A 19,650-nucleotide genomic window follows, 5' to 3' on the forward strand; every position below is an offset into this window, starting at 1 on the left:
ACAGGAACCAACACATGCAGCAGCTGGCAGCTCTGGAGCTCATGGACATGCAGGACTCAGAGTCATTCTGCTGCTTGCTAGTGCATATTTGACTGTTCACACTTCTGAAAATTTTGTTTGGTGTTGCATCCCTCCGCAGATTGATTGCTTAAAAAATTTTGTGAACTGTTTTTAAAACAGCTTGCCTAAAAATCTGGGAGACTATCAGCTGTTTCTCCAGCTCTCCAGTTCTGTATAACATGCCTTTCTGAGATGTGTGACATGCACCCTTATGGCCTCTCCTCTAGAACCTCTGCAGAGCCTTGCAAGTACTTCCTTTTGTTGGTATTTTGTCGTGTAACAGTCCATTTATGCCAACAGCAGTTTGCTACTGATTTCCTTTCTTTTCATTGAAGGGAACTGACTGGAGGGAAACCACCCCTTTTCTTCTTTCATGGTAAGCTTTCCCCTGCTAGGCAGGCTTCAGGTGCTAACAGCTGTCTCTCTTCTGATCCATTAGAAACCAATCCAAAGCCACTGACATGAGCCATCCAGCTGTGGTTATAAATAGAGTACATGGTGTCAGTATCCTGAGGTATGCAGGACTCTGAAACTGGAGATACTTTTCCCTCTGTGTAGATCTCCAACTGTTCCTGTGCCTTCCCTAGCTGACATAAGCCAAAGTAGTGCCAGGAAACCATTTTCCACCATGGATTCATACCCTGTCCCTGATAAAGTTATTATTACAGATGCAGTATTAATTAGGTTGTCACTTTTTCTGATCATCACTTCCACCACGGGATTGTTTTCCTGAATACTTATAATTGTACATGAACTTGATCAGTATGTAACCTGAAAATATTTTCTTGAGGGTGGCTTCACTGGCTGTTCCTTCAACATCTGGGCCTCAAGTTGGAAAGCCTTTAGCTCTATAGGAAGTCTACTAAACTTGTTGAAGAAATTAAATTTGAAGCTGTGATCAAATATTGTCATACATGCCCCATCTGTAACAATGTCCCACTTCTTTAGTTCCCTTAATTTCTTCTCAGTAATGCTGTTCCAAAATGGCTTTGTCCTGGGAGAGTTTACCTTGTCTACCTGCATGACAGATTTTTTAGCCCAAGAGATACCAATCTTCAAAAATTTTGCTTTTTTCAAACAGCTATTATCTGAAGGCCCATAGTTAGTTTGGATGGGAAATACTGCAGGAACAATATCTTGTCATGTTGGTTGAGGGTTTCAGGTCTTACACACTTCTAACACCTCCAGGCCAGCCTTCATCAGACTTTTTCATCCTGCTGTTGAAATGGCAGGCATTTCAAGCAGTTGATTTTTGGATGAATAACAGATATCTTCAGCATTTCCTTTACCATACTGTGAAGCCCATCCTTCTTTCCAGTTTGTTTCTGCCCCACCCTCCTAGTGAGAAAGGACAAACTGGAAGGATACCTTTATTTTGAAAGGATGGCCTCCTTATCTCATGGGGCCAAGGGAATTTTGGAGGGAGACCACAGAGCTCTGTAAACAAGGTTTCTGCCAGTTCAGTTCATCCAGTTTTTAACACCTTAACACTGCTGGTAACATGCAGCTGTTGTTGCTTTCATCTGGTGTAGCACACACACCTCTTTCCTCTGACTTTCTCTTGTCTGCAGTCATACCCCTTAGGCCATGGACAGTGAGTACCCAGCCATGCCTCCAAAACTGCATTACCTAAAGCTGGAAATGTTTAAATGTATCCTCCCTCCATCCCCGCCTGCAATGACCCCCTAAGTTCCATGTAGAAGCCTTGGGTTTGCCTTTAAGAAAGGCCTCCTAGTGCCTCCAGCTGGCTCTTCCTTATATCATTTTTGCCCAGACCAAAAATTAAGGAAAAAGCTCTCCATCCATCTTCTCCAGTGCTGGTCTCGTATCACACACTACAAGACCAACTTTTAAGCAGAACCATAACTGGAAACAGAAATGGGAGTGCCTAGGAAGAAGAGTTCCACACCCACTGCCAGGCCTTACACGTAGTAGTCAGTTTTGCTGCATCTTCCTAGCTGGCACTTAGCAGAGCCCCCCAGCCAGCAACCACAGTAACAATTAACCCATCATCTCCTGACCAAACTTGTGTGGCTCTCAAAGAAAATTAGATCATCTGTACTCTTGCAGATGGATAAGGAGTAGGGTAGTTAGGTACATGAAGGATCTGCACCTGTCCAGACAGAAGCCAGAAGATTTAACTTTGCCCTTTTCTGTCCCTGATAAATGAGGATTTGCCAGGAGTATACGTGCATAGCACGTTCAGGGCTTTTCCCTTTTCCTTCCTACCAACATTTTCAGATGTCAGTGGACAATCAATCTAGCTACAACTGGCTACTTTTCAATCTGAGCTGACTTCCAGAAAAGCACCAGCTGAGGCACTGCAAAGAAAATAATGGACTGTCAGATCACCAGATTTGTGACTTTGTCACTCCCATCTCAAGAATACAGAGTGTCTGGTAAGCCATAAACTGTGGTTATTGTAGTAAAGCTCCAAGTTGCTTCATTGTTGAAGATTGGTAGGTAGGGTTGGCTTTTTCAGTGGAGCTTTGTAAAGCTACTGGAAAGATGAGATTTCACTAGTCTCCATTTTGATGGAGTTGGAACCATTTTGCCTCCTTCAAATTGAAGTGTCATAGTAATTCAGATTGAAGGTGATGCCTGAATAAATCAGTGACTATAAGCTGAGGGAGAACTTTTTTCCAAGCTAGACATGAAAACCACACACATTTTTCATCCATGTTACCTTGTCTGATCCGCTTACTTCTCTGTACATTAATAACAAATGACAGTCTTGTAATGGTCTGCCTGCCTGAGATGAAAACACAGTGAGATACATCACCAGTCCTGTCAGCAGAATCTGTAGCATTGCTTTGCATCTTGGTGGCCTCTTCAAGTAAAAGTTTGTGGCAAAGTGAAACATCTTCAACCCTGAAATTGTAATGCTGTGATGTCAGCACTGGTTGGCTGTGCACAGACCTGCAGTTTTAAAAAGTTCAGAGATCAGGGACAAGTCTTTACAGATGCCCTACATGCATTCTATCTTTTAATACCAGTAAGTTTGTGCTGTGATATCGGCTGAAGTCTCTGGGGGACTGGAAGTTGGTTCCTCAAATTCTTTGTCTCTGGAATGTGGTTTTGTCAGGAAATACGACACTCAGAAGGCAGGGTGTATGGATTGCTAAGATCTGCCAAAGTTGCAAAGACCTGAGGGACCCAGCCTCTCAAAAACCACAGAAATGCCATTTATCTTGCAAAGTTCATGAGGTAGGGTTGTTTGTCACCAATTTTCACCAAGCACAGCATTATTTTTCCTGCTGTTGGTGGGTCAGTGCTATCCAAGCCACATGAGTGTATGAGGTAAGGTGGTGCCAAACTTCACTGCAGCATCCTACCAGTCAAGCCTGAAGTTTATAGCATCCAAGTTCTCGTGCACAGATGACTTCTTAAACTTTTTAGACTGACAACAGAGCTTCACTTTTCCATTCCTCTAAATTAATTGGTTTGCTGGGTGACATAATTTTGCTGCCTAAATTTTGTAGTTGGTTTTGCAGTAGCAGCAATAATGGTTTGCTTCCATTGCTTTGTGGCATATGCTTCTCAAAAGCCTTCATGCTACCAGTGGGATGGGTTCTGGTTACAGCCTGTGCTTGGATCATGTTTTCATTTGAATACTCAATAAAGGCAAGGGTTTGAGATACTACTACAGTAGCCTTAATTTGAGGCAGACTTCACAAGCCTGTCAATCCTTCAGCAGATAACCAAGTTATTTACATGCTTACATTTATGAGCTGTCCTAAATAGACTTATAAATAGAACATAAAGTGCATGAAAAATCTCAAAATGTCACTGCAGGCCTAAAAGTTGCAATATAATTGAAAATCAAAGATAAGGTTCACAGAATTTCAGCCCTCAAGTGAAGTAACTGCTAGTTCAGGGAACCAGTTTTTTGTGTTAAGTCCTGCCACTGAGTGTTAATATTTTTAGATTTCTGGTTATCACTTTAAACACTTAGAGAGAGATTGTTAAGAGCACATATTAGAGCTAGGCCTCCAAAGATGAATGGATTTCATTAATTCATTCATCCACCCTAGATGTGTACTGCTGAGTTTCCATACACAAAAAACATTCAGATCAGGCCATTCCTTTCCAGTTTCAAAACCACACATTTGAAATGCAGACAACTTCATTAATAATGTGGGAAGACAGAAGCACTGTCTTCATCCCATTAGAGAATGCAGAAAGAGAACAGCAAGCATTCTGTATTTATTCAGAGCCACACTGTTAATCATCATGAAATCTGCCTTTTTTTGAAGGGCCCAGAACCTACAAAGGTTCATAATTTGGGCAGTGACTAGTAAATAGAACTGTATTCCTGTAATCTGGCATGACAGATTACAATTTAAATGCACATACAGGCACAGTAAATATAAATAAGGCTAATGAGGATTGGAAGGAATAACTAAATTCTTAAGTGTCATAATAATGGTTTAAGTCTTGACAGGTTACTGCTTAGTTCCTTTATCTTCAAGGATGCTTCCGGTAATAGGGATGTCTCACTGCAAAAGCTTCAAGGCAAGTAATGTATTCTTGAGTGTCTCATGCCTGAGAGTTTATACCAGTAAATAGGATTGCCTTAAAGGCTAGAGAGAAAACAGAGAAGTTTAAAATTCCAGGTGTTTTCAAAAAAATGAAAGAAAACACCAAAACTCCTTACTACTACTGAAAAAAGCTACAATAAAGCATGCCTGAAAACAAACATACTAACCAGTAGTGATCCATAATAATCTTACAGAAGAGCATATTTGGGATATTCACACTATTGCTTTTGAGGCTTAGAATCTTCCAGTAATTGCTTGCATCCTTCCAACCACTTGCATATGCTATTAGGGTAGCATACCTTCCTGAAAAAAGGCTCTGTCCTAGGTACCCACCCCAATTCACATGAAACACTGTCCTGAACAAAACCACAGTTTGACTAAACAGCAGCAGCAAGAGATTTAAAAAAAAAATCCTAAAATCCAAGACAGCAGATGGTAAATCTCAAATTGCAGGCTTTAAGTAACAAGTATGTGCCTTGAAAGGAAAAGAAGCTTGCACCTAAAATTATACTGTGCTGTCTGCTTTCAGAGCAAAAGGACATTTTTGGACTTTGTTATTAAGAGATACTTTCTTTCTCTGCACTTCATCTAATGACAATTTTGTTCTTAAGATGCTATTAAAGGGCACTTTATATTTGGCAATCTGGATAGCAGAGATGAGGACATGGCACTATTCCTTCATTTTGCCTGAATGTTTTAACTTTTAAACTTTTTTTAGCTTTTAATAGTGCTTACAAAGTAAGGGGGGAGGGGAGAGAATACATATACTTTAATCAGGTTTGGTTTAGACCACATAGAATAACACATTAGAAAAAAAAGGCAATTACTTAAAAATAGTTGTATTTATATTTCACAATCTGCTCAAATACTGTTTGTTTGTTGGGTTTTTTCTGGGTTTTTTTTTTATAAACTTTCTACAGGATGTTTTAAAACAAGTTCTTCACATTGCTTCAACTATGTACTTATGGAATTTGAGGGAAATAGTTCTGGTTGTTTTTACAGTTTAACACATATACAGTACCAAAAGGATGGTGGTTAGTCACATGCAGTCCATATGAGATTCTAACATAACATTTAGTGAATTTTCTGATGTTGACCACCCCTTTGATGCTGAAGGTAATGCATCTGTGGAAAGCAAGGACTGTAGATTTGGGTTACTGCTCTCTGCATCTTCCAGTTTTTCAGTGTTGTCCTCCCAATTAATGTGGAATCTTGTGACTCTGGGATTAGATGCCAAAATATTCCTTTGAAGCTGGGAAAGAAGAAAATATATGGATTGTAATGCGTACATCTAAAACTGGAGTTCATATGCATATAGATTTTTTCCTTTTAGTCTCTATAGCCTTGTTTGCTTAACAGTTTGTTTAAAAAGGGAATTCACATCAATGTGAATCTATAGCTACTACCTATGGATCAGAAATGTGCTTACAGTACATCACTTATTATTTTCCCTAATATTCTCCTCAGCAAAATAACCACTTTCTCAAGAGTGTTTTAACTGTTCTGCAAGGTCAAGGCTGTGAAAGAGATCCACAAGTAAAGTGCAAGTGTTTATTATTTTATCCAGCTTTTAGTAAAGCAAATAACTTCTACCCCCACAAGGATTTTGCAAACCACAGTACTTCATCAAATTTTGCATCAACTTTATGGTATTTGCAATACCTATCAATTCCATCAACTTCTCATCTTCATTTAAAAGTACAACCTTACCTTTAAACTAGCACACTTCAGACTGATTTCACTAAGAGGATTTACTGACTAAAGTTTTAAAATAAAAACATTTATATTTGGAAAATACGAATACTGTGGCAGTGGACATGATTAGTCATCTATCTTATTCTCATGGCTGGCCTTCATTTTCTTTTGAAAACATGTGGCATTTGTTTATGTATCCAGAAAAAAAAAAAGCTGATTTTCTCCTTATTTTGAAAAGGGGTGAAAGAGTTTATATTCTTACCTGGAGGATGGCAACTTAGAGCCAGTGGACACTCACTATGGTATTTCAGAGTGATCACAGGAAAGGTCTGCTTTGTCCATTTTATTCTCCAAGAAAGTATACTCTCATTAAGTATTTCCTGACCCTTTACACTAACTAAAAAGACTATTTATTTTTTAGAAGCTGGTAGAGCTTATTGCCCAATAGTTAATCAATCACTTTAATAACCTTCTACTTGTGCACTTCCGTTTTTTCCCCAAGTCACATTAAGGACTCTGTACAAACACATGATAGCTTTTGCTGTTCTCTTCCATAGCAGCAAAGCTAGATTTCATATAAACAGAGAATGAAGAGAAGTAGTTCTAGGCATTCTAAATTCAAGTGTTTAAAGGGAGTCACCATTTTGGCTCTGGTAACCAACATAACAAATAAGTTATGTTTTAAGTGAAAGAAATAAAGAAGAAAGGAACATATGCAAAGTTTAAGAATCCTCAAACTTTACTATAATTTTCAGTAATTTTTTTTAGTACCTGATCACTGAAAATAAAGTAAGCATAGAAAAACATACTATTTCATTTCATCTTTTAATTCTAGTCCTGGTTTAATTATTACCATGAAGAATATATGTTTTTATAACTTTATCTGTATATTTCCTTTGTCAAATTAGACATTTATCAGATAATGATCTAACCAGGTTCCCATGTTCTCTCATTTTGTACCTAATTTGTTCCTCAGTTTGTTTGTTAAAGTTTTGCAGAAACTGTAGCTCTGACCCTAGAACAGCTGAGTAACAACTGTAGTAAATAAATATCTACAACTTAGTTCCAGGTTGATGGGCTTAGAAAAAACATTCTGATGGTTGATGGCCTTAGAGAAACATGTTTTTTCTGAAGAACATGGCCATTTTATAAACAGTGGTGCAGGTCGGAATAAATCCAATAGTTTATTTCACAGTCAGTGTGAAAGTACAGCCAAGTCTTCAGGATGCTGGAAATTTTTGATGGTCTCTCAGTATTCACTAAATTTATGACAACTACATGGCACTTACAGTCTGTCCCCCCAAGTATTTTCCATAATTTGATGCCTCATTCCATGCACTTAATGAAACCACTTGGGGCTTGGGTTTGTTTCTTAAACACCTTTTTCTATAAGCATACCTCTGACACATGACTAAAACAAAATATGCCTTACCTTAGAAAAATCTGGCTTTACTGGTGGATTCTCTCTCAGTTCTGTTTCAGTGTATTCATTGTTTACATAGTAGCCGACTCTAATAAATTCTTGACCTCGGTAAGTGCATGTAATTAGCACAACTGTTACACCTACTGCATCTGCATCTGGAATAAGCCCTGGGTTAGGTGCATCAGCCTAAATGTGAAAGGGAAAGATAAATTAAAATTGATAGCACATGCCTACCTAGCAGGGGACTCTCAAGTAGTGTGTTTCAGCAGCTAAGTAGTGACTATATTTAAAATTGTTCAAGTTAACCAGAAAATATACTGCTTTCACAACATCAACTCTAGATTTAGAACACCATCCTCCAACGACAGAATTGGAATACAGTAAAATTGTTTGCTGACATTTCTCATGGGCAAATGGCCAGGTTTGATCCAAAACTCCTTTTAAATATATGATCAGCTGAACCATTGTTCACACAGGGCTATCAACATCACTCCAGTTCTACAGTGTCACAGTTCTCCAGCCCATCTTGATAATTTAGTAGAGCAAGATTATTTTCTCATACACCCTCAAGGTTGAATTGGTCTGTATGTGTGCTCTTAAGAAGACTATATCCTTAAAACTACAGACTGCAAATTATAGTTCAGCAAGAAAAGGGATGGGCTATGGTAAGGTTTGAGCTGTTCCACAGATTTCTAGGAAAGGAATTAAGAACTTTCTCTGGCTTCATTCCTAATACCCATATTCATTAAAATTTATGCCGTTAACTGCATCATCTCTCCAAGACACCTGAACATTTTCTACCAGTAGGCAAACCTAATTAATAGGCAACTGATACAATCTTCCTCAGTGTCCTTACTTACCATGGCTCTGCAGTTACTTATCAATAAAATTTGCCTCATAAAATGTGGCTCACATCAGTCCCTTAAAATGCCTCCTAACTACCACATCTATTGATAAAATGTGATGCCCAATTCTGCTGCAGGATTTAAAGTAACAGCAATACAGGCATAGTAAAACAGCTTCATATTTACAATTCCACATGAAGATCTGAAGTCAACAGTGAACACCCATGTTGTGAGAACAAGCTGGTATTAGTAATGTGTGTTCAGATGGTTTGGGTGTAACAAACCTTGCCTAATGACAGAGGATGAATGGAATTAATGCCTGTTGTCCCTCTCATTCCTACTTTTCTATAGTATTTATATGCTTCAGCATGGTGAAATTTGGGAGCTGCTGCTCATGCAGCATTGGCATCTACTCTTTGCCACTTGAATTTTAAGCCTTCAAACCAGTCTAGCTTTTTGTGAGAAGCTGTAGGCACTTCACACAAGAATTAGATGAGTCAGACCTCTCGGGTAGAAATACACCCAAGGGAGGAGAAGAAACCAGGGAATCAGGTAGAACTCCTCTTCCTCCAGCCCTGAAGGAAATAGAAAATGACTGAATGGCTTTACAACTAGCATAGGGGAATGGAAAAGATGGCCAAGAAACAGAAAAAATGCAGAAGCTTGAGGAAATCACAAGAACTGCCAATACCGTTTACATCATTACTTTAACTCAGTCTTGTTCTAACAGTGCCCAGAACTATCTGATCGCTTTAAATTTCACAGTAATGGGCAACAGAAGAACCACATTCTGTTTAACTTCCCATTAAACTCAACTCCCATTCTAATATAAGATCTTAGTCTTCCAGGTTCCCACTGTCATTTTCTGTCTTGTAATATCCTGTGACACAGTTCTGAACCCAAGGAAATACTCTGTTCTAATTCTACTTATCTCTCAAGCATTGTTTTGCTGCATGAAAAAGACACTGAAGCCTGATTAAAACAGTTTTTTCAGATTTTTAGCTCCCTGGTTTTGTCTAACTCCTTAATTACTCAGGAGCCAAATATCATACACAGATGGCAGAAAAAAAACAAGAGCTTGGTATGACCAAATGATAAATAAGCAGATTACCTGCAAACAGATCTTTTGTTGGGCAGAGGCAGTAGATTAATTTTTGCATAAAAATCACTGTCTTAATATGCCATAATTATGCTATAAATTACTCAAGAATTCGATGAAATCAGCCCACATGTTGCCTTGAATTATCTTGATTTTCCACATGATATTTATTCTCATAGCTATTGCTGCAGAGTAGGTAGCAAAGGTTATATGTGCACTTAAGGATAGTAAATTATTTATGTGCTTATATGCTCAAAAAGAAGTTTCTGTGATTTTATTACAAATTCCCAAGAGAATCGAGAAGGAATCAGGTTCCACTATGTATATCTTGAGATTTAAAAACAAATAGGCCAAGCTGTGGGCCTTTACTATTGAAACCTTTTTAAAGGTAATGTTTTGGGGGTTTAAACAAAAAGGTGTTTTTCTAAGTCTGAAAAGCACATTAATTGTCCATCTTTCTGTAAAGATGAATTCCCAACCTGTTTCACATATTTTTTCATCCAAGGTATTTTTGTCACGCTTGGTAATCTATCTGTGTGGTACTCCATTTTAGTTGCTATTTCAGCCATTTTCCTATCTAGAAAAATCTACAACAGATTATCTGAAAATTTTATACTCCTCTGCAAAGGTCCTTTCCTTATGCTATTCCCCATGAACACAATCTCTTTTCTTTGTGTCACATGCCTCCTGCAGTTCTGTGCTTTGCCCTATTCTTGCCTTCCCTTGCTTGTTTTCTCCGTATCCCAGGCTGCTTCAGCTTGGTGAATAAAATTGCTTCAGTCATCAGCAAAGGCTTCTTGCAGCACTTTGGGTTTTGGTGGTTTCCTGTGTACACATGTGCTGAGTCCTACCCTCACCTGAAATCCAGAGCCTTTGAAGTGTAATATACTCAGACCCAACCATGCTTCCGTAAGAAATAAAAAGTATATTTTAACAGATGGAATCTCTTACAGGACCTACTCTAATCTAAGCAAAATCTCTACACATCTCCTCCTAATTTAGCTGTAGTGTCATTTCTAACCACAATACAATTACTGAGTCCATTCTACAGAAACTGCAAGACCAGTAAATTTAATTTGAGACCTGCCTAATCATACAGCCAAAACGTGCCTTTTTTAGGCACCTGCTTCTTGCTCCTTTCCCATCACCATCAACAAGGAATCTTTGGACCTTTGATTGAGAACAGTGCATCTTCAAATTAGAAATGTAAATGCCAGCTGATTTTCCACCATACAAACACAAGGTAGCCCCTCTGAGAGCAATAGAGGATCACCTATTTCTGACCAATTAATGCCATAAGCTATAATGGCTTGATAATGGAAAAACTGTTAATAAATGATGCATTTGTTACACATCTGCTTTATCTGTAGTGTGAAAAAATTAGGCCTGGCTCCAAAACCAAACAGAAATGTTTCAACACTGATTTGGGTGTATGTGGTTAATAAATGCTGCAACAACCAGTCTAATCCTATCCTTAAGCCTGTTCTTTTAAGGAAAAAAACCAAAACAAAAAGGCCCAGAATCAACAACAAACAAGCACCCACAAAACGCCAAATAAACTACCCTTCCTGCAACTTACAGAATTAATCAGGATTGCCTCACAAATGTTGGTATTATTTTAAACCAGTTACAGCAACCATGAGAAATAAGGGAGTCAGCACTTCAGTGTTCTTTAATGCTCATACTTCAGCATGCATTTGCCATTAGTTAAGTGAATTTATAGTATTTGGGGAAAAAAGCGGCGTTCTTATAGAATAAGATTTACTCAGTTTCTGTCTGATTTTTTTATCCAATGGATTTTGCTCTCAGTTTACAAAAAAAAATAAAAATCTAGTACTTCATAGAGAAAATGAGTTTTAATAAAAATTAGTTTTGAATAAATAGACTAACAAAAACACCCCACCACCACAGAAGAAGTTATCCCAAACAAAAGAAAGCTTCTGTAAGAATTCAGGCAAGTCTACTTCAGGTTTTCCCCCCTGCTTCTCACTGAGTTAAAATAGAAACAAGTATAGGCCAGTAAGTCATCTTAGTGTTGCTCTTTCCCTGTTTTCTTTTCCTTCGTTATTCCTTATTAACTTTTGGCATTAACAGCAGTATTTGATAGACTGTCACATGTTCTAGACGTTTTCTTGCAGTCTTGACCTACACACTTGTGTACCTCCGATTTACCAGTGAATTTCTATCTTTATTTTAGAAATCACTGTATTTTGTTATGATTTAGCATGCTTAGCCAAACATCACAGCTGACCATGTGTTCTGCCAAACAGAAACAAACGTCTTGATTATTCCAGCTGAGTTTTTCAATTAGTTTGTTGGTCTGATCCTCTGTAGGTGTTGTGTACATTAACCTAGTGCTCCTGATTGTCTGAAACTGCTACCAGCAGCAGAAGAGGTGAGCCTGATGGTGCTGGTGTAAACCAGGCACCTGGCACTGCTGATTATGAACCAGACTGGTTAAAATTATCAGTAGCTATGGGAACTGTGCTTTTATCAGTTATTATTGATACCACAAATAAAAAATATAACCAAGCAATATCAGAGGCAAGAAGTACAAGCTCAAGAACAGACTTTAAAGGAAGGTATATCATACCTGAGGGGCTCACTGCAATATTTTTTCACCATTATTTTTCAAGTGCCTCTTAGTTTGATACAGTTATCCCATATCAAATTAGCACAACTTTTAGAAAGGGTTAAATCAAACTTACCTGAAATACAAACATGTGTCTGCCTGCAGGAACAGGTCCAACTAAAACAGAGTCTAACACCTGATCATACTCTTCACTTTCAGCTGAACCCACATAAATTATTTTCCATTCCAAATCTACATAAAAAAGAAGAAAAAAACAAACATTATTTGTCATTACAGTTAGGGGGTCTTCCACTCTTGCCCATCTACAATTTTGCATAGCCTAAAATTACTTCTTTGTCAACAAGCCTAAAATAACAAGGACCTGTCTTCATCAGAAAAATTTACTGATGCCTGACCCTCATGAAACAGATCATCCCACTTTCTCTCTCTAGTCAGATGTACCACAGGAATCCCTCTATTTTTACAGTGAGGTTAATTTTCAAAGTTCATACAGAGAGTAGGACCCTTTTACTAACTGGGAGCTGTGTTGAGCATCTTCTCAAAGTCTGTCAGAATTTGCAGCAGAGGGATGATACCTATAAATCATCACATCCTTGAATACTGACTAACCTCCCAAAACCAAAATTCCCACCTTGCACATACACACCTCACAGCTTAAATTACACAGATCATGGAAAGTAGTTAATTGAGTAAGAAACCCCCTGGGCAAGCTCCAGGCACACTAATTGTATGCCCCCCTTTCTTCATATGTCACTTGTGTTACCTGGGAAGTACATAAAATTGTGACAGCATGACTAGACCATATTCTTAAAGACAGTGATGACTGGATCTTATCTACATCCTGAAATTGAATTATAGACCAAAAAAAAAAAAAATCAGTGTAGCATGTTGCTTCTTAAAGGCATGCACTAAACTAACATTTATTACAAATCAGTGTTTTCTAACTCAGCCTCTTCCCCACAGATGTTTTAAAGTTGAAACTGCAAATTAACCCAAATTAGCTCTTCCTGGGTCAGCTTTTCACCTTCCCTTTTTGATTCAAGAAACAGTATTATTCACACATATGAAACTAATCTTGCAAGACAGGATTTTGGGGTTATTAAAACAAGAGGGGAAAAAAAGAGACCACCATTACAAAAAACCATAACTAACACTCTTAATTAAGCTGTTGTTTCAGAACTGTACCTTAAAAACTTACAGGTTGTATTTCTTTTTTTCCCTGATTGCCTTTGCAAAACACAAACCTGTAAGCTATGACATTAACTTGATTAGTACACTTGGCAAATCCAAAGGTCTGCCTCATGGTTTCTGGATGCAGGAATGGAATTTAAGCATAGAAAAAAAAAATAGCACTTGGAATAGAACGTGACTGCTTAAAGACTGCAACTCTCTTTGCTCATTAGTGAATTCTTCTCACTTATTTTGTTTACCATTAGTGCAGGTTTTGCAGGTTTAACTATCATAATAAACAGGGCTTGGGAAGGGATTTTACTCATCTGTACCACACAGCAGTTTCCTAGGTACTGTATCAGAGGTTTTATTTACCTTTTAAGCATGAAGTACTAGCTGTTGTCAGTATTGCACAGGACTCATCCAGGATAATTAAGGAACTTTCTTGTCTGCATCTGAGGACAAATTACTACTTACAAGAAGTGAGGACTTTTAGGCTGAACTGCTTAAGACTACCACACCATCCTGTGCCATTATTCTAGGAGAACAAAATGTAATTTGTTCTAAACAACTCATAGTATTTAATACTAAGTGTAGACTTTTTAAAAGTAAATTTTAAATGTTATTTAAGTATGTTGATACAGAACAACCATTTTAGGAGGGCTGGAGTTCATGGATTTCATTTTAGGATCATTATTGCAGAGCACAGGCCGAAAACAGCAAAGTAAATAGATGTATTAGCATAGGAAAGCTGAGGCAGTGACTTTTTATCAAGTATACAATGGCTGTGTTTAATCTTATTTTTAAATGTGAAAGACAGCAGCACTCATCCCTAATTTATCCTATAGTCTTAACTTGCATGTTGGTGGGGGAAAGGAGCTGAGAATTCTGTATTGGACCATTTATAATTCTTCTCATCACAACTGTCCAGGATTAACTTTTAAGTAAGTCCCGAGTGTGAGGAGCACATCACATACAGCTGTGCACAACTGGAAGGAAAAGCCTAACATTGCACAGAGTCCTTGTCAGGGGGCTGCCACCTGCCATAGCAGTTGCCACGGAGGGGGTCCGGTGCTGCCCCTCGGATGGGCAGGCTGACCGGAGGGATCCAGCCAGCAACGTGGCGGGGCATGGAGCACAGCTCCAGCCGCTGCGTCGGTCAGTTGCAAGAAGGCAGGAGACAGGCTGAGGAGGCCTAGAGAAACCCTGGCTCAGGCGAGACTTCCTCTGAAGTTCCCGCCACGGCGGCCGTCCCTCCCTCCCGCGCTGTCACCATCCCGCCGGCACGCACGAGTACGCGCTGCTGCAGAGGCAGGCGGGGTGAGGCGACTTAAGCCGCAGCGACAGCGAGCCTGCCATGGCACCTCAGCCAGGACAGCGCTCTTCTCCTCAGCCCTGCCCTCGACCCTCCGCCCGCGGGGCTCTCTGGCGAGCAGGCGGCGCTGGGCTCCGCCGAGTGTCGCCCGGGCAGTGTCCTCTCCCGCTCACAGGCAGCCCGGGCGGGCGGCCTCCTCCTGCTCTCGGGGCAGCGGCCGCTCCCCGGCCCGCCGGCGGGCACGAGCGCCCCGCACTCCCTCCCTCGCCCGGAGCCGTTCGAAACTCCCGCCCGCGGGGCGACGCGCGGCCTCTCGGGGCGCGTCCCGCGGCCGCCCGGGGGGCGGCGCTGCGGAGCGCGGCCGGGGCGAGGGCGGCTCGCGGCCCGCCCGACTCGGGGGGAAGGCGGGAGCGCGGCGGCGGCCCCGGCTCAGGACCGGGGTCCCCGTGGGGCGGCAAGGCCGGGGCCATCCCCCACCCGCTGGCGGCTGCCAGTAACTTTCGAGTGACTTCCAAAAATAGTGGCAGGCGGGCGGCCCCCTCCCCCGCAGCGGGGGCTCCCGCAGCCCGCACTCCCCTCCGAGCCGTGCCCCCGACCCCCGCGCACCTACCGCGGCTGCCTGCTGCCGGCATGCGGGGCCAGCCAGTCAGCCCGCCCCTGCCTCCCACCGTGATTTTAGGTGGTTTTTTTTTTTTTTTTTTTTTTTTTTTTTTTAGTATTAAAATGGAGCACGAGGCCATCGAAACGCATCCCCGCGGAGCGTTTTCCGCGCTCCGAGTACCGCCGGGGCTAAACACGCAGCATCCCGCGTGCCCGCGGGGATGCGCGGCCGCCGAGCCCGGTTCAACCCTCCTGTCTCCCGCTCGCTCCCCCCACGCACACACAAAGCTGGCAACATGGCTACCTCCACTCTAACAAGTTCCTCGCAACTTGAGGCAGCTCGCCGCCTTGCCGATGGCGGGGAGAGGCGGCGGGCCCGGCTCGGCGCCCAGAGCGGGCGGACACCGCCAACTTTCCCCGGCGCCGGGCTCGGCGGGAGCGGCACATCCCCTCGCCCGGCCGGCACATCCCCTCGGCTCGGCACGGCGATGCGGCCGAGGTGGAGAGACTGTGAAATTGTAGGCGCAGGCCTGTGCAAAGTTTAAGCCTTAAATGCTCCGAGCTCAGAGCCCCGGGTTGCAAAATCCGTATCGGGGAGAAAAATTCTACTCACCTTCAGACAGGTCCTCTATGCACTCGAATGTGATTTCGAACTGGAAAGGATTGTAGAAAGGAGAAGGATTATCCAACACCACTACATTGTTCACCTGAACCTTTGCCATATTTTGGAAAAAAACACAAACAATAGGCAGAGCGTGTTAACGCCGCGCACTAAAGTCCTCCGTGCCGGGCTCCCGCGCCGCACAAGCCCCCGCTCCGCTGCCCGAGCGAGGCTGCAGGGCGGCGACTTCCACAAACTTTTTTTTTTTTTTTTTTTTCGCCCCCCCTTTTATTTACACCGGGAACGCTCCACACTGTTCGCCGCTTTCCCTATTTCGCTCAACTACAGCCCATTCTGCCCCTGCTCGCCGCCAGCGCCCGCCCGGATTGGCCGCTCGCCGGGCGAGGGCCCTCCCTCCGCGGGCACGGCGGGCACCGAGCGCCGGCCAGAGCGGCCTCCGCGCGCGCCCGCCCCGCGCCGCCCCCGCCGCAGCGCCCCCGCCCGGCGCGCGCCGGCAACGGCCGCCAGCAACCGCCAACGGGCCGGGGGGCGGGGCCGAGCAGGGGGCGGGGCCAGGGCGGGAGAGGGTCCGGGCGGGCTTGAGGGAGGCGCGGAACATCTGCTTCTCTGATTTCCAGGAAAAGGACTGAGAGCTTATCTCTTTTCCTCTTCGTTTTTTCTTTTTTTTTTTTTTTTTCTTTCTTCTGTGTGCATTAAAGTCCAAGCAAGGGGAAAATCAGGAGGAAAGATCTTATTACGCAACTAGTCAGCTCTCCATTCGTGACCAAGAGGGACTCTACCTTAATTCAAAAGCTGTTGCCTTGCAATGATTTTATTTAAAGAAAAAATTAAGTACTAAGATGCGACTTCATTTCAATTCCTGGCATATAGCTTATGGGACTGTGTTTATCCTGCCTACCACAATAACTTTTATTGAAATTTATAAGGTTTTGATTAATATATAGAAGACGCATCTTTTGTCAGTGTATTGTATTTAAAGTTGTGAGCCCTGTGAGCTGAAGAAGAAAGTCATTTCCTTTCAAAGTGTTCATCCTCTGCAAGTTGTAAACAATGTAAGACCACATCCAGCTTGGAAAGTGCCCTAAGCTGAAAGTTGAGGCTGGAAGAATAGTAGGGCAAAATATCATAACTAAATTGGAACCATGGGTAGAACAGGGACAAAACATAATCTTTTGTCCATTCACTTTAGGCAAAATGGTAAAGAAGCACTGTATCTCAACAGGACAAAAAACTGCTTGCAACTAGAGCTCATTTTAAAGTTTTATTTAACCTTATTTATAAAAGGGAAGATTCAGAAGTGTTTAAAAGAATCCTAAGTGGTTTTCTTATATGCTAGGATTTTGCAGTATTGTATAAACAGCAACTGCAACGCTGGCTGCTTGGGAGGAGTGAAAAACTACTTAGGCCAGCATTCATGATGAAATTGTTCCCAACATCTTCCAGAACAAGCACTTTTGCTGTCAGAATGCACAAAACGAGTCTAATCAAGTAGGAAGGTGTATTAAGCTTTCAGCATCCCCTAAGAAGAATGTGAAAGAAAGCAGTGATTCACTTACAGGCTAAACCATCTTGCCTGCGGGGCTCCACCATGTGCAGAGGGGCACTTTCAGTTTTGGGCCCATTTCAGCCCTTTTTGGTTTTTGTCATGCTTTGTTTGGTGAGTTTTTATCTTCCTGTTTCTGTGCTGATTGTGCTGGGTGCTGGTGGCGTCCCAGGTGCCAGGAGCCCCCCCAGCTCAGGGCAGTGGGGCTGGGCAGTGGTGCCAGGCTTGTGAGCCCAAGCCTGCAGCCCACGGCAGTGACCTCTCGGCCGCTGGCAAGGGATATCCGTGCTGGGATAGAGCACCTGGCTGGCTGGGATAGAGCCCCTGAGCACAGCGGCCTTTACTGCTGGGTGCCCCGGGGAGGACGGGCTGTCTGCAGGGCCCTGGGGGCTGCTGCTGGAGAGGCCACCCCAGAGGGGCTGTGCAGGGAAGCAAGCATGCCTGTCAGGAAGCCATCCCCTTCCTCTATTTGTAGAAGTGTGCCCTGAAGCGCTACAAGACAGGACATCAGCCTGCACAGCAGCATTGCCAGTGCGAGGGCCCTGTGTGCAGTGCAGCAGGGGAGGCCATCTTGTGTGGCGGCAGGAGCCTGCAGCAGAGGCCATCTCATGGCTGCCATGCACAGGGGACAGCGCGGAGCAGAGTGACACTGCAGAGACAGTGACAGAGACACAGACACTGCAGAGCCACTGATGTCCCTCACGGCTCGGGGGGAGAGCAGAAAGTGCTCATGGCTCAGGGGGGCAAGTTGTGTACCTCCACCACAGAATATTCCGAAGGAAATGCGCAGCCAGGCTCTCGTACTGCCTGGTACTCTGTGTTTCTGTAACTCTGCAGGGTGATTGATTGCCTACGGTGTTCGGCACACAGTCCAGGAAAACCAAGAAAGATTGGACATGGTGGAGCAGATTCCTTATTAGAATTTGAAGTACATATTGTGTTGTCAGGAAGCATTTAATTCCAGTAACTTTTTGCTGGCCATTTGCAAACAAATAGGTAGTGTGGTGGGCTGCACAGTGATGACAAGATCTTTTTTGCCCTGAACCAAATGGTGATTCTGTGATTCTTGTGCAGGTTTTGCCATAGAATTCCAGGAGATTTTAGGCTGGTTGCAGCTTGTCAACTATTAGGATATTTTGAGCTGAACACTGGAATGGAAAAGAAGGGCTAAAGATAGAGAAGAAGCGAGGAAATAGGGAATAGAAGGATTGGAGGGAGCTGCACATACTTGCTAATGAGTGGCTGTTTCCACAGTTGTGCAGGGGTTTTGACTGGCTATCCACCCAGTGTTTTTTTATTTCTTAATTTTTTTTTTTATTTCTTCCCCCATTTCATCCTTGGTCATCTTTGGATTATCATTTTTTCTTAATGCTTAGAGGAAACCAAAAACTCATAAAGAAATTTAATTTCCTTAGTTTAAAGAAAGAATTTGACTCCACTTTCTGGGGCCATGAGCTAAATGACAATTGACTTTTTTTTTTTTTCCAAGCTTGTTTCGCAGCTCCAAAATTTCTGTCCATTTTAGTAGCTGATGTGGAGGAGGACCTGAATGGGTCCGTTCCATAATTTTGCAATCTTTGCCCCAGTTTTCAGTATGATCTGCCAGATCTAGTCTTTGTATGCTAATCCCTTTTGTTCATTTAACAAAGTTCTAAAACAAGTCACAATCCAAGCATGGGAAGCTTAGCAGAATCTGCTCCACAGCTCCAGGCTAACCCACCTCAGCACTAGTGGGATTGCTTTCTGGTAGCTGTAAAGTGAGTTAAATTACACGGTAGAAGTACATGATGGAGCTTCCTGCTGGTTTGCCCTCTGTCCATGGCTCAAGCTACTGTGCTGGGTCCCTTTCTTTCACTCAAGTTTACTCCTGTATTTTAAGGAAGAGACTGACTGAAGTATTTGATTCTTCAGGTTTGACAGTGACTGCTGTGAAGGAATTTGGGGAGTGGAATTTGGAAGCTGGAGCACTGGTGCTTGCAGATGGAGGCCTCTGTTGCATTGACGAGTTCAATAGTATCAAGGAACATGACAGAACCAGTATCCACGAGGCAATGGAGCAACAAACCATCAGTGTTGCAAAGGCAGGGTAAGTGGCATGTTAGCACATGTGAGAAAACAACATGAGATTTTTCTCTTGTACTTAC

At 42.4% G+C, this 19,650-nt stretch overlaps 2 protein-coding genes across 2 annotated transcripts in view; one reads left to right on the forward strand and one right to left on the reverse strand.

The window, feature by feature from the left end:
* The window catches only part of MCM9 (minichromosome maintenance 9 homologous recombination repair factor), a 48,134-nt gene that overhangs the window by 14,179 nt on the left and 14,305 nt on the right, over positions 1-19,650 (forward strand). The window contains 1 exon segment of the mRNA XM_036379946.1: positions 19,418-19,592. Within this exon segment, the coding sequence (XP_036235839.1) occupies positions 19,418-19,592 (175 nt within the window).
* ASF1A (anti-silencing function 1A histone chaperone) lies at positions 5,349-16,363 on the reverse strand. The gene is made up of 4 exons (XM_036379947.2): positions 15,955-16,363; positions 12,372-12,487; positions 7,729-7,905; positions 5,349-5,853 (listed from the first exon to the last, which is right to left on the reverse strand). Exons 1-4 carry the CDS (start codon positions 16,061-16,063, stop codon positions 5,641-5,643), a joined length of 615 nt encoding a protein of 204 aa, XP_036235840.1. The 5' UTR covers positions 16,064-16,363; the 3' UTR covers positions 5,349-5,640.

The sequence above is a fragment of the Molothrus ater genome, chromosome 3, assembly GCF_012460135.2.
Source record: "Molothrus ater isolate BHLD 08-10-18 breed brown headed cowbird chromosome 3, BPBGC_Mater_1.1, whole genome shotgun sequence".
NCBI classification, from domain to species: domain Eukaryota; kingdom Metazoa; phylum Chordata; class Aves; order Passeriformes; family Icteridae; genus Molothrus; species Molothrus ater.

Excerpts from the sequence above, each read along its gene's own strand:
- ASF1A (XM_036379947.2), bottom strand. The coding sequence starts at position 16,063 with ATGGCAAAGGTTCAGGTGAACAATGTAGTGGTGTTGGATAATCCTTCT. Across the intron at positions 7,906-12,371 it reads GACACATGTTTGTATTTCAG|GCTGATGCACCTAACCCAGG; the intron begins GTAAGTTTGATT and ends TTTCACATTTAG. Across the intron at positions 5,854-7,728 it reads TAAAGCCAGATTTTTCTAAG|CTTCAAAGGAATATTTTGGC; the intron begins GTAAGGCATATT and ends CTTCTTTCCCAG.